Source organism: Mustela nigripes, chromosome 8, assembly GCF_022355385.1.
Source record: "Mustela nigripes isolate SB6536 chromosome 8, MUSNIG.SB6536, whole genome shotgun sequence".
NCBI lineage: Eukaryota > Metazoa > Chordata > Mammalia > Carnivora > Mustelidae > Mustela > Mustela nigripes.
Window position 1 is genome coordinate 9,629,587 of NC_081564.1, and position 13,435 is coordinate 9,643,021.

The following is a 13,435-nucleotide window of genomic DNA, read 5'->3' on the forward strand; positions in this document are numbered from 1 at the left end:
TTTAAGAGAAAATAGGAAAGATTTGAGGGCATTTGTTTACAAGTGACTGTGGGATCATTTGAAGTGTAATGGTTATTCATAACATCTTTCTCATTTTTCCTGCCTGCTTGGGATGCAGATTGTCCTGCATGGGATTGGCCAGTGTCTTGGAGGAATGGATCATGTTTTTTAATTGTGTTTAGGAAAGCTGGCTATATATGTGAGTGAATACTGTGAACCCGTGGCACAACTCAATTGATTTTCATTTAAAAAAATTTAGGTGGTTTCATGGACACCTCTCTGGGAAAGAAGCAGAGAAATTACTAACGGAGAAAGGAAAACACGGTAGCTTTCTGGTACGAGAGAGCCAGAGTCACCCCGGAGATTTTGTTCTTTCTGTCCGAACTGGTGACGACAAAGGAGAGAGCAATGATGGCAAGTCGAAAGTGACCCACGTCATGATCCGCTGTCAGGTAAAGTCCCGCTTGAACCACAGCTCTGGCAAAATGTTCTCTTTGGGTAATTCTTCTGCTGGAGGAAGACAGACATCACTTCCGAAGTCAGATTTTCTGAGCTCAGGCACAGGCTTATATGCTTTCAGAACATTATTTATTACAATTGTTTCATCATTTCAGAACTTTATTAAATTACCTCTTTCCAGTCTATCGCTGGCAGATTAAATCATGCCTCAGAGCATCATCTTTTATCCTGTGCCACCTGATCTGTTTTGGCTGGAGTCGGCCTCAGTCTCCCTGTTTCTGAAGTGATGGCCTCGGCTCCTCTTTAGGGTTGTCACAGTCTGGCCTGATACTGTATTTGCCTTCTTTTTGGAATTCGTGCATCAAGGCTAGAAGAATTGAACTCTTTCTCTCTCTCTTTTCTTTCTTCCTACCTTCCTTTCTTTCCTTTCCTTCCTTTTTCCTTCCTTAGATTTTATTTTTGAGTAATCTTTACACATAATGTGGGGCTCAGTCCCATGGTGAAGAGTCATATGCTCCACCAACTGAACCAGCCAGGCGCCCCTGAACTCTATATTTCTTGTTTTTCTTTTTTTTTTTTTTTTTAAGATTTTACTTATTTATTTGTCGGAGAAAGAGCACGAGAGAAAAGCATACAGGCCGGGGGAGCAGCAGGCAGAGGGAGAATCAGCCTCCCTGCTGAGCAGGGAGCCCAATGCCGGACTTGGTCCCAGGACCCTGAAATCATGACCTAAGCCAAACACAGGCACCTAACTGACTGAACCACCCAGGCATCCCTCACTATTTCTTGTTTTTAATGTGGTTGCAGGACTAAGGGCTAAGAAAGTTAATTCTTGGTCAACTGTGTCAAACTTTCCTTAAAAGAAACTATTTATTTATTGCTTCGGTTTTTAAATTAAATTAAATATATATTAAAAAAACCCAGCTTTATTGAGGTATGATTCACAGACCATTCAATTCACCCTTTTAGAGTGGACAGGTTTTTGGTATATGCACATATCCAACTACCGACACTAATTCCAGAACATTTTCAGCACCCCAAAAAGAAACCCTGTGTCTATTACCAATCACTCCTCATTATTTCCCCTCCTTTCAGCTCTCAGCATCCCCTAATCTACTTTCTATTTTTATGGATTTGCCACTTTTGGATGTTTTATATAGATGAAATCATGTAATATGTGGTTTTGCCTCTGGTTTCTTTTACTTTGGATAACGTCTTCAAGGTTTATCCATATTGTAGTGTGTGTCAACCAGCTCTTTATTGTCAAAACATTCCATTGTATGGCTAGAGTACATTTTGTTTATCCATTAAAAAATTTATGGGCTTTTGGCTATTATGAATGCTGCTATGAACATTTGTGTACAGATTTTTGTGATACTCGATTTGGTGAGACAACATCCTCATATTTTCTTTTAATTTATAAAGTACAGTTTCCTTTAGTTCTTTGAACATATTTATACTAGCTGATTTCAAGTTTTTTTTTTTTTTTTTTTTTTAAAGATTTTATTTATTTATCAGAGAGAGAGTGGGAGAGAGCGAGCACAGGCAGACAGAATGGCAGGCAGAGGCAGAGGGAGAAGCAGGTTCCCCGCTGAGCAAGGAGCCCGATGCGGGACTCGATCCCAGGACGCTGGGATCATGACCTGAGCCGAAGGCAGCTGCCTAACCAACTGAGCCACCCAGGCGTCCCTAATTTCAAGTTTTTATCTGGGCTTTCTCAAGGACAGTTTCTATTGAGTGCTCCACACCCTCCCCCCCCGCCATGTTGGTCCATACTTTCCTGTTTCTTTGCATTTTTCCCAAATTTTTTTGGTTGGAAACTAGACATTCTAAGTAACATAATGTGGTGATTCTGAAAATCAGATGCCATCTTTTCCAGGGTTTGTTGTTGCTTCTTTTTATTGTTTCTGTAGTTATTGTTGCTCTTTCTGTGTTTTGTGATTTTCCTTTATTCTTTGCTATGTGAGCTACTGAAGTCTTTGCTTTGTTAACTTAGTGGTCAGTTAATGATTGAACAGAGATCTCCTTAAATGCCGTGAACCATTAAGTCTCCCAGCCTTTGCCACAGGGGCTGTGTGTGTGTGTGTGTGTGTGTTGGGGTACAGTTTCAATGTTCTGGCAGATTACAACTCTGCCTTAGCCTTCACTTTCTGTTTGTACAGAGCCTCAAGGTCAGCTAGAGGGGAAGATTAGGGTTTCTTTGGATCTTTCCTGAACTTCACACAGCCCTGCACATACACATAGCCTCCTAGCTTCTTAAGAATATGTTAGAGTTTTTTTTTTTTTTTTTTTTTTTTTAAAGATTCATTTATTTATTTGACAGACAGAGATCACAAGTAGGCAGAGAAGCAGACAGAGAGAGAGGAGGAAGCAGGCTCCCCGCCCAGCAGAGAGCCCGATGCGGGGCTCGATCCCAGGACCCTGGGACCATGACCTGAGCCGAAAGCAGAGGCTTTAACCCACTGAGCCACCCAGGCGCCCCTAGAGTTTTTTTTTTAACTGTTAAATTCCAGTTAGTTAACATACAGTGTAATATTAGTTTCGGTGTACGGTATTGTGATTCAGCTTGTCCCTTCAAAAGCCAGTGCCCATCACAAGTGCATCCTTTTTTTTTTTTTTTTTAAAGATTTTATTTATTTATTTGACAGAGAGAAATCACAAGTAGATGGAGAGGCAGGCAGAGAGAAAGAGAGGGAAGCAGGCTCCCCGCTGAGCAGAGAGCCCGATGCGGGACTCGATCCCAGGACCCTGAGATCATGACCCGAGCCGAAGGCAGTGGCTTAACCCACTGAGCCACCCAGGTGCCCCACAAGTGCATCCTTAATCCCGTCACCTATTTCCCCCATCTTCCCACCTGCCTCCTCTCTGGTAACCATCAGTTTGTTCTTTGTAATTAAGAGTCTGTTTCTTGGTTTGTCTATGTCAGAGGTTTTCCACGCCCTCCATGGACATTGCTTAGATTTTCCTTTTTTCATTTTGGTCACTGTTTTATTTGGCTTAACTGGAATTGCCAGTGCAGGCTGCTGTGGTATTAAACGGTTGCTGCTGATTGTTTTGGGCAGATCCCCTGAAGACAGGGCTCTGAGTCAGGTCAAATAAACATAGGCTCTGAAAACAGGGTTTTTCCAGGGAGATGCTAAATAGGCCCAATACAGGTATATCTCAGAGATATTATGGATTCGATTCCAGACCATTGCGGTAAAATGAATGTTGCAGTAAAGCAAGTCAAATTAATTTTTTGGTTTACTGGTGCATATAGAAGTTATGTTTATGCTGTACTGTACTGTAGTTTATTGAGTGTGCAGAAGCATTGTACCTGAAAAACAATAGACAGTATACTTTTCTTTTGGACAACATACCTTAATTAAAAAATACTTTATTGCTAAAAAGTGCTAACAACCATCATCTGAGCTTTCAGCAAGTCATAATCACTGATCACAGATCACCATAACAAACAAATATAATAATAACGAAAAAGTTTGAAATACTGAAAGAATTACCAAAATGCGACACAGAGACACAGAGTGAGGAAATACCGTCAGGAAAATGGCTGTCAATAGACTTGCTTGATGCAGGGTTGCCACAAACCTTTAATTTGTAAAAAATATTTATTTGTAAAGTGCAATAAAACGAGGTTTGCCTGTAGGGATTATTCTCTGGGGATCAGTCTCTTGAAAGAGGTCCAGATTCATTCTTTTCCCCTCCAGCTGTGCGAGGTCTCTGGCTTTCGCAGCTACTGTGATTATGAGGCTGTTGGTTTTCAAGGCTGTAGAAGAGCTAGAGAGAGATACATGGCAAGTTAAAATGTCATCGTTTGCTCCTTACCAAGATGCAATCATTTTTTTTGAATAAATGGTCCTTGGAGTGTTGCAAGTTCTTGGTTAGTTTCCAGAGTTCTGAAAAATTTCATGACAATTTTTACTAGTTTTTTTTTTTTTTAAAGAATTTTTATATGTTTATTTGTCAGAGAGAGAGAGCACACAAGTGGGGGAGTGACAGAGGGAGAGGGAGAAGCAGACTCCCTGCTGAGCAGGGAGTCTGATGTGGGACCTGATCCCAGGACCCTGGGATCATGACTTGAGCCAAAGGGAGATGCTTAACTGACTGAGCCATCCAAGTGTCCCTTTACTAGTGTTTTTGTTGCTTTTATTGAAGAAAGGATTTTCAGAGGTCTTTCCTTTGTCATTTGGAAAGTGCTAATTCCCTACTCTATTTTTTAAAATTTTTTTAAAAGATTTTTAAAAAATATATTTATTTGAGAGAGATAGATCACAAGTAGGCAGACAGGCAGGCAGAGAGAGGGGGAAGCAGGCTCCCTGCTGAGCAGAGAGCCTGATGCAGGACTCCATCCCAAGACCCTGAGATCATGACCTGAGCTGAAGGCAGAGGCTTTAATCCACTGAGCCACCCAGGCGCCCCCACAATTTTATTTTTATTTTTATTTTTTTTAAGACTTTATTTATTTATTTGACAGAGAGCGAGAGAGACATCACAAGCAGGCAGAGAGGCAAGCAGAGAGAGAGGGGGATGGAGACTCCCTGCTGGGCAGAGAGCCCGATGTGGGGCTCCATCCCAGGGCCCTGAGATCATAACCTGAGCCGAAGGCAGTGGCTTAACCCACTGAGCCACCCGGCGCCCCCACAATTTTATTTTTAAATAAAAGATCATACCCAAATATCTTCTTATATAATTTCTAGGGTATCGTATTTTCTTAATAATAATAAAATCTTTTCCTTTTGCTTCCCTTAAATAGCCCATTTTGATCTTTTTGTCAGAAAAAATTTCCTGGCCTCTGTTTATAACTTCCCTTTTAAATTTTCATTGGAAGAAGAAAGTAAAGACATGTATGTTGGCTTTTAGTGCTGCCTGCCCAGCCTTGGAGTTTGTTGTGTTTCAGAGAGAAGTCGTTATGTACCTTTTCTTCAGCAGCCTACTGTATAGTTTCTTAGCCTATATATGTAAATAAATAGTAAAGAATACTGTTTCTCCTTTCTTTTAACTTCTTAATTAACTTAGGAAGGGGACAATTTTTTGCATGCTAGTTGCTGAGCGATACTTAGAGCTGCTCACACCTCCCGGTCAGCTCTTTGACTCTGGCTCGGTCTCTCCAGTTCCATTATCCTTGCTTCCTCTCCTTTGTACTCCTCCAGCTGTTTGATCTTGGGGGGCGGGGGGAGAGTCAGTCTCTGTACTTCAGTTGGGAAAAGCAGTAATTTAGCACAAAGGTAATAAGCAGGATTTTTTTCTTGTCTTGAAAGGAACTGAAATACGATGTTGGTGGAGGAGAACGGTTTGACTCTTTGACAGATCTTGTGGAGCATTACAAGAAGAATCCCATGGTGGAAACACTGGGCACAGTACTACAACTCAAGCAGGTGAGCATATGGAAATCTAAAGCCCCATCTCCTTGTAAAGTTACAAAAAATCCCAACATGGAATATTTCAAATAGAGAGTAGTAAAGTAATCTCATGGATCTCCCCACACTCATCACCCAGCTTCAACTGTGATCAGCTAACGAAGGCTTGTTTCATTGTTCCTGTGCTCACTGCCCTCCTCCTGTGGCATTTGGAAGCAAATTCTAGATATTACATCATTTCCGTGATTATCTCCAGGTGTATCTCTAAAAGGCCTCATAGAGTTTTTAAAGCAAGCTTTTACCAAGTTTGCATCTAGATCAACCTTTGGTTACCTTTGGGTTATTATACTTAACTCACTTTGGAGTAATTGCTATCTTTTTTTTTTTTTTTTTTTTTTTTTTTAAAGATTTTATTTATTATTTGACAGAGAGAAATCACAAGTAGTCGGAGAGGCAGGCAGAGAGAGAGAGGGAAGCAGGCTCCCTGCTGAGCAGAGAGCCCGATGCGGGACTCGATCCCAGGACCCTGAGATCATGACCTGAGCCGAAGGCAGCGGCTTAACCCACTGAGCCACCCAGGTGCCCCAGGAGTAATTGCTATCTTGAAGTTTACCTAGTGGCAGATTATATCATCGCTCTAAGTAATATTGTAGTCTATTTATAAAGAAAAATAGTTTCGAATATTAGCAGAGTAAAGTGTGTGTGGAGATTGAAGAAAGACATATTTCCTCACAAAACAGAAAAGAAAGTGAAACTATTTGAAAACTTTTATTGTGAATTACTGTGTCCTTTGAATTTCCTGTCCTTGCCTTACAAATGATCAACATGAAACTCTTTTTTTTTTTTTGCATTAACACTTCTTTTTTTAATACTTTCTTCATTTCACACCAACTGCTGAATTTGATTAGCCCCTCAACACAACACGTATCAATGCTGCTGAAATAGAAAGCCGGGTTCGAGAGCTAAGCAAATTAGCTGAGACCACAGATAAAGTCAAACAAGGCTTTTGGGAAGAATTTGAGGTAAGTTATTAAAAATATTTTTTTTTACATGAGTTATTAAATCCTATTTTTAATGAGAGAGAAGTTGGCCCTGTATTTGGAATTGGATCTAAAAGACCTGAATCTGTGTTCTTTCTTAATTCAGCCATTGATTGACATGGAACAAGTTGCTGAGGGGGCTTCTTTGAAATAGAAGGGCATTGTGTTCTGGGAGAAGGGAGTTGGCAGTTAATATTAAATGAATGAGCCAATAGCTCCATTTGCCTCTTTTGGTTTGGACTGCTGGCAAACACCCAGAAAAACAAAAGGATCTAATTCCTTTGGAAGATTTCCAGCATGGGCTGGCTTTTTTAGAAAGAATCTATAGCCTTATTGCAGTGAACAAGTAAAAGTGAAATACCTCATGGCAGTTTTAATTTGGGAGTTGATATTTATAACTTTGGGAAGTTAAGTGAACTGATTTTTTTCTTGAAACCAACTTGGGTAGGAGAATGTGTCCAGAGGGAATGTGCTGTGTTCCTGTTCCATTCTGGTATGTCACTTGCCAATTTGTATTGTAACGTCATTCTCTCTCTGCTCATCCACTGGACTGCAAACTTCCTCAAAAACAAGAGTTTTTTTTTTGAACTACCTTCATAGTTCCTTCTAGCATGTGGCACAGTGCCTAGTACATGGTAGAAATTCCATAAATAGTCGTTGAATGGGTGTTTATATTTAGCTAATATTTGTGTCAATTTATTATTACTCTTCTGTTTATGGGAAGAGTAGACTATGCCATACTTTCTATAGGACTTTAGACTTCATAAATATTTGTGGGATGAGTGAGTGAATTGGCCCACATGAAGTCTTTGAAACCACAGTAGGGCAGATCAACTTGTTGAGATAGACATCACTTCCGTTTTACAGAGGAGGAGCTGTTAAGTAAATTGTCCAGGGTCTACACCACAAATACCGATTGTACTGCGGCATTGAGGTTGAGTGCACAATAGAACGGACCTAGTCCTCGCTCCACGTTGCTGAGCAGGAACTTGAGCTCAGGTTTATTCCTTTACCCCAGGCATGGGGTTAATCAAACCGAGGACATTGTGGCAAACAAGACAGACAGGGTTTCTGTCTTTAAGGAGCTTCCCTCTCTAGTTGAGAAGGGAAGACAGTGAGAGGGAGGGCATCACCAAGAAAGTGATGATCAACATAGTGAGTCAGGATTTTTAAACCTCAAGCTCAGTGCTCTTTTCATTCTGTCCCACCAGCGGAGAAAATAAAGGGCAGCATTTCTATTCTTTTTTTTTTTTTAAAATTACATTCACTTTATTTCATTCATTTCATGTAGTCTTCATAAAGCCTTATGAGGTACGATGGATAAGTACAGAAATTTTACAAACCTTACATTAAAATTTGAATGGAGAGGGGCGCCTGGGTGGCTCAGTGAGTTAAGGCCTCTGCCTTCAGCTCAGGTCATGATCCCAGGGTCCTGGGATCGAGCCCCTCATCGGGCTCTCTGCTGTGCAGCGGGAGCCTGCTTCCTCCCTCTCTCTCTCTCTGCTTGCTTCTCTGCCTACTTGCGATTTCTCTCTGTCAAATAAATAAAATCTTTAAAAAAAAAAAGATTTGAATGGAGAAGCTATTTTTCAAAACTTTTTATTACACAAAATTTCAAATATGTACAAAAGCGGAGAGAAGGGCATAATCCTAAAAATGTGTCTGTCACTGAGCATTAACAATAGTTGATATATGGCCAGTCAAAATTTTATTTATATATGTACTTATTTATTTAAAATATTTTATTTATTTGTTAGAGCACAAGCAGGGGGAGCACCAGGCGGAGGGAGAAACAGGCTTCTCGCTGAGCAAGGAGCCCGATGTAGGAATACATCCCAGGACCCTGGGATCATGACCTGAAGCCAAAGGCAGACGCTTAACTGACTGAGCCACCAGGTGGCCAGTCTTTAATTACTCCTCATTGATTCCCTGAGCCTTGGCTTATCTTTTTTTTTTTTTTTAAGATTTTATTTATTCATTTTTAGAGAGAGAGAGCACAAGCGAGAGCTGGGGTAGGGGCAAAGAGAGAGGGAGAGAGAGAATCTCAAGCAGATTGCTCACTGAGTATAGAGCCCTACATGGGGCCTGATCCCACAACCTTGAGATCATGACCTGAGCCAAAACGAGGAGTTGGATGTTCAGCTGACTGAGCCACCCAGATGCCCCAGCCTTGGCTAATTTATTTATTTATTTTTAAAGATTTTATGTATTTATTTGACACAGAGACACAGTGAGAGAGGGAACAGAAGCAGGGGGAGTGGGAGAGGGAGAAGCAGGCTTTCCACTGAGCAGGGAGCCCGATATGGGGCTTGATCCCAGGATCCTGGGATCATGACCTAAGCCAAAGGCAGACACTTAACAACTGAGCCACCCAGGTGCTCCATCCTTGGCTTATCTTGACGCCAATTCCATGTGTTTTTTCATCTATAACTATTTCGTTTCAAAAGATTTTAACCAGAATATCATTCTCACAACTATTAACAGTAATTCCTTAACATTAATGGATGTCATTCACTGTTCACATTTTCCTGATTGCCATGTGTGCACGTGCGCACATACACACAGTTTGTGTGAATCAAGAACTGCTTTATCCTGTTTAATTAAGAAAAAAATTTGAGGGGTGTCTGGGTGGCTCAGATGGTTAAGCGTCTGCATTTGGCTCAGGTCATGATCTCTAGGTCCTGGGATGGAGCCCCATGTCGGGCTCCCTTCCCAGTGGGGAGTCTGCTTCTCCCTCTCCCTCAGCCTCTCCCCCTGCTTGTGTGCTCTCTCTCCCTTTAAGGAATAAATAAAATCTTAAAAAAAATTTTTTTTAATATAATATATAAAACAGATTTATATAAAGAACCCTCTGTCATTATCAGCTTTGCCAAATATTATTATTTTATTAATAAATACTCTGTTTATGGAATTCTTAAAAATTAATCAAAATACTGTTATACATCTAGAAAAAGTAAAAGCTCACATACTAGTATATCATGCTAGTTGTTTTATAATTTTAAAAAATTTGTTTGTTGGATTATGAGTCAGATAAGCTTCACACATCTTTCTCTCTTTAAAAAAAATTTTTTTTTGAAGATTTTATTTGTTTATTTGACAGACAGAAATCACAAGTAGGCAGAGAGGCAGGCAGAGAGAGAGAGAGAAGGGGAAGCAGGCTCCCTGTCAAGCAGAGAGCCCAATGTGGGGCTTGATCCCAGGACCCTGGGATCATGACCTGAGCTGAAGGCAGAGGCTTTAACCCCCTGAGCCACCCAGGCATCCCTAAATTTTTTTTTTTTTAAGATTTTATTTATTTATTTGGCACAGAGAGAGATGACAAGTAGGCAGAGAGGTAAGCGGAGAGAGCAAGGGAAGCAGGCTCCCTGCTGGGCCAGAGAGCCTGATGCGGGACTTGGTTCCAGGACCCTGAGATCATGACCTGAGCCGAAGGCAGAGGCTTAACCCACTGAGCCACCCGGGCGCCCCTCTCACATTTTTCTTTTTTAAAAGTCTTCTGTTTCTTATATTTTGGCTCCCTTCCCATCCTTTCTTCCCCCTTCCTTCTTCTCCCTCTCCCTCGTCTTTGTGTGTTCAGGCTGCCACAGGCCGGCTAGTTTATGGACAGTAATGTATTTCTCATGGTCCTGGAGGTCTGAGGTCAGGGTGGCAGCATGGTCAGGTGAGGGCCCTCTTCTGACTTCTTGTATGCTCACATGGCAGAAAGGATGAGGGAACTTTGTGGGGTCTGTTTCTCCCTCTCTTTTTCTATAGAAAGATTGCACGCACGCATGTGAGCAGGGAAGGAGGGCAGAGGGAAAGTAGCAGAGAGGGGGGAAGAGAGAGAATCCCATACTTAATCCTATAACCCTTAGATCATGACCTGAGCCAAAACCAGGAGACAGACACTCAACTGACGGAGCCACCCAGGTAACCTTGGGGGAGTCTCTTTTATAAGGATACCCCACCTCTTAATATTGTCACCTTTGGGGGCTAGAATTTCTTTCTTTCTTTCTTTTTTTTTAAAGATTATTTATTTATTTATTTGATAGAGATCACAAGTAGACAGAGAGGCAGGCAGAGAGAGGAGGAAGCAGGCTCCCCACTGAGCAGAGAGCCTGATGCGGGGCTCGATCCCAGGACCCTGAGATCATGACCTGAGCCGAAGGCAGAGCCTTAACCCACTGAGCCACCCAGGCGCCCCTGGGGGCTAGAATTTCATTCAACATGAATTCTGGGGGAACACAAACATTCAGACCATAGCACCCTCTTTATTGTTGTTGTTGTTAGAGAGAGCAGGTTTGTTGTCCTGGAAGTTCTTTATGGTCTGGATTTTGCTGAGTTGTGATTACTAAAAATGGTTTAATATTTTTTTCCATTAAAGAGCAACAAACCCAACACGTCTTAGGGTAGATCCTTCAGAGATGGATAGTCTCATTCCTAGGCCTTAAACTCCCTGGTAATAGTCTTCTCTGTGTGGTTGTAAACTAACGGGCTATATAATTAGGTTATGGGTTTCATTTTAGGTTTGCGTTTTAGAAATTTTATTCGTAAGTATATGAAATGTTGCCTTTGATCCTAAAGTCAAACCTAAAAAGTGTATTCAGAGAAATCTACCTGATACCCCGTGCTTTTCTCCCTTTATAGCCATTTTTCAAAAAAGTTGTAGTGTATCATTACATTTTAAAATACAAGCAAATATGTATATATTTCAATATCCCACTCTTTCACAGATAAACAGTAGCGTAACTTTACACGTTTTTTCCCCAGCCTTGCTGTATTCAACATCCTGGAGATCATCCACAGTATTATCTAGAGACAGTCTTCATTCAGTTTTACTGCATAGGACTCCATTATGTGGATGTACTATCGTTCTTTCTGCCTATTGATGGGCATTTGGATAATTTCAGTGTATCACAGAGAGGACACAAGGAGTGGTCTTGTGCATGCATCTTTTCCTATTTTTGCTGACTGTCGTTAATAGTAACATTTTTAAATGTTTCACTTTAAAAAACACAATGGTTGTTACTCATCATTAATTTTTATTATGTTATCATACACAATTTTGGTTAGTATATTTGAAGTCTGAAAAATAGCATTTTAATTAAAATTGAAAGATACCAAACCTTCTTGGTAAAGAAAAGAAATAGCAAGCTACTATTTGATCTAGATCCATGTTCATCTTACACATTCTTTTAAAATGGTAACCGAGATGATCATTTGTACACACTACTTTTCCTTTACAGTGACTATGAACTTTCAAAAAAATGACAGCAGTGAGGTGGGTGTCTATCGTAGTGGTGGGTTTTTGAACACTAAGTTCACTTGGGCAGTGCTTAGGGAAACAAAGTCAAATCATCCCAGAGAGCTTGTGGCAGTAGGGGTGTTTTCATGATCTTGTTGGTCGGATCAAGATGTGAACTCAGAACAACTCCTAGCCTGACTTTTCTGGCCTTGGAAAAAGAACGATTCTACATACTAACCTGATGATTTCACGCTGTGATATTTCAAATTCACATCTTCTTTTATACATCATTAACAACAAAGGGGAGATTGAGTTGGCTTTTGGGAGAAATGGAAAAAACAAGATCATGTCTGTTCTCTGTAGAGGTCAGTCTGCTGTGCTAAGTTGTTATTCACTGTATCAGAGTTACTAACGTTAACTCTGATAACAAAGCTAGATCTTTCTGGATCTCCTAGGTACCTCCTGCTCAAATCTAGTTAATTAAAAAAAAAAAAAAAATGCCCTTTGAGGTTGTGGCCAGGGGAATATGGCTAAGAACAGAACCAAATCATTATAGAAAAAATTACATTTGTGGTACTGGAGACGCACCATAAATCCTTTGAAACTGAAGTTTGATCCCAACAGCAAGGCAGGAAGACATTATTGTTTTGGCGATCATTCTTTAGTTGCTTCCTGGGAGGTGATAAATTTGGGGTCAGTTCCTTCTTACCATGTGTTTGATGGTCTTTAAAAGTGAACCAGAGCTCTAAATTGCAATGCCTTTCGTAACTTAACTCTGACAGCTGTGTTTTGTTTGTCTCTATGCCCGACTCTGTTATCCGTAAAACTCTGTGTGTCCTTTCAGGTATGTTACCCCAGAAGACACAAATTACGTCCACGTGGGACGCATCTTAAATAGAGTCTCTTGTGAAGCGCTTTGAGTCTTTTTTCTTTTGCTCCTAAAATAAATTCAGGTTGTTGATCTTCTAGGGTTATGTTGTAGCATGAAGACGTTGTGACTCCAAGTCTGATTTTTTCCTAGAGACTGCCCATTTTTGGTCTGTGTAAACATCTTGTGTCTCTGGTATATTTCTCCTTTTAAATTTTTTTTTTTTTTTTAAAGATTTTATTTATTTATTTGACAGAGAGAGATCACAAGTAGGCAGAGAGACAGGCAGAGAGAGAGAGGAGGAGGAAGCGGGCTTCCTGCTGAGCAGAGAGCCCGATGCGGGACTCGATCCCAGGACCCTGAGATCATGACCTGAGCCGAAGGCAGCGGCTTAACCCACTGAGCCACCCAGGCGCCCCTATATTTCTCCTTTTAAATGGGAAGAAGCGGATAACAGTTGTAGATTTGTTTGTAATGAAGTAAAGTT

The 13,435-nt window shown here is 40.8% G+C and overlaps 1 protein-coding gene across 2 annotated transcripts in view; it reads left to right on the forward strand.

The window, feature by feature from the left end:
- PTPN11 (protein tyrosine phosphatase non-receptor type 11) overlaps positions 1-13,435 on the forward strand; it is an 87,417-nt gene that overhangs the window by 32,608 nt on the left and 41,374 nt on the right. For both annotated transcript variants that reach the window (XM_059408461.1, XM_059408462.1), the window contains exons 4-6: positions 260-452; positions 5,718-5,834; positions 6,725-6,838. In XM_059408461.1, the coding sequence (XP_059264444.1) occupies positions 260-452; positions 5,718-5,834; positions 6,725-6,838 (424 nt within the window). The remainder of the gene's footprint in view (positions 1-259; positions 453-5,717; positions 5,835-6,724; positions 6,839-13,435) is intronic.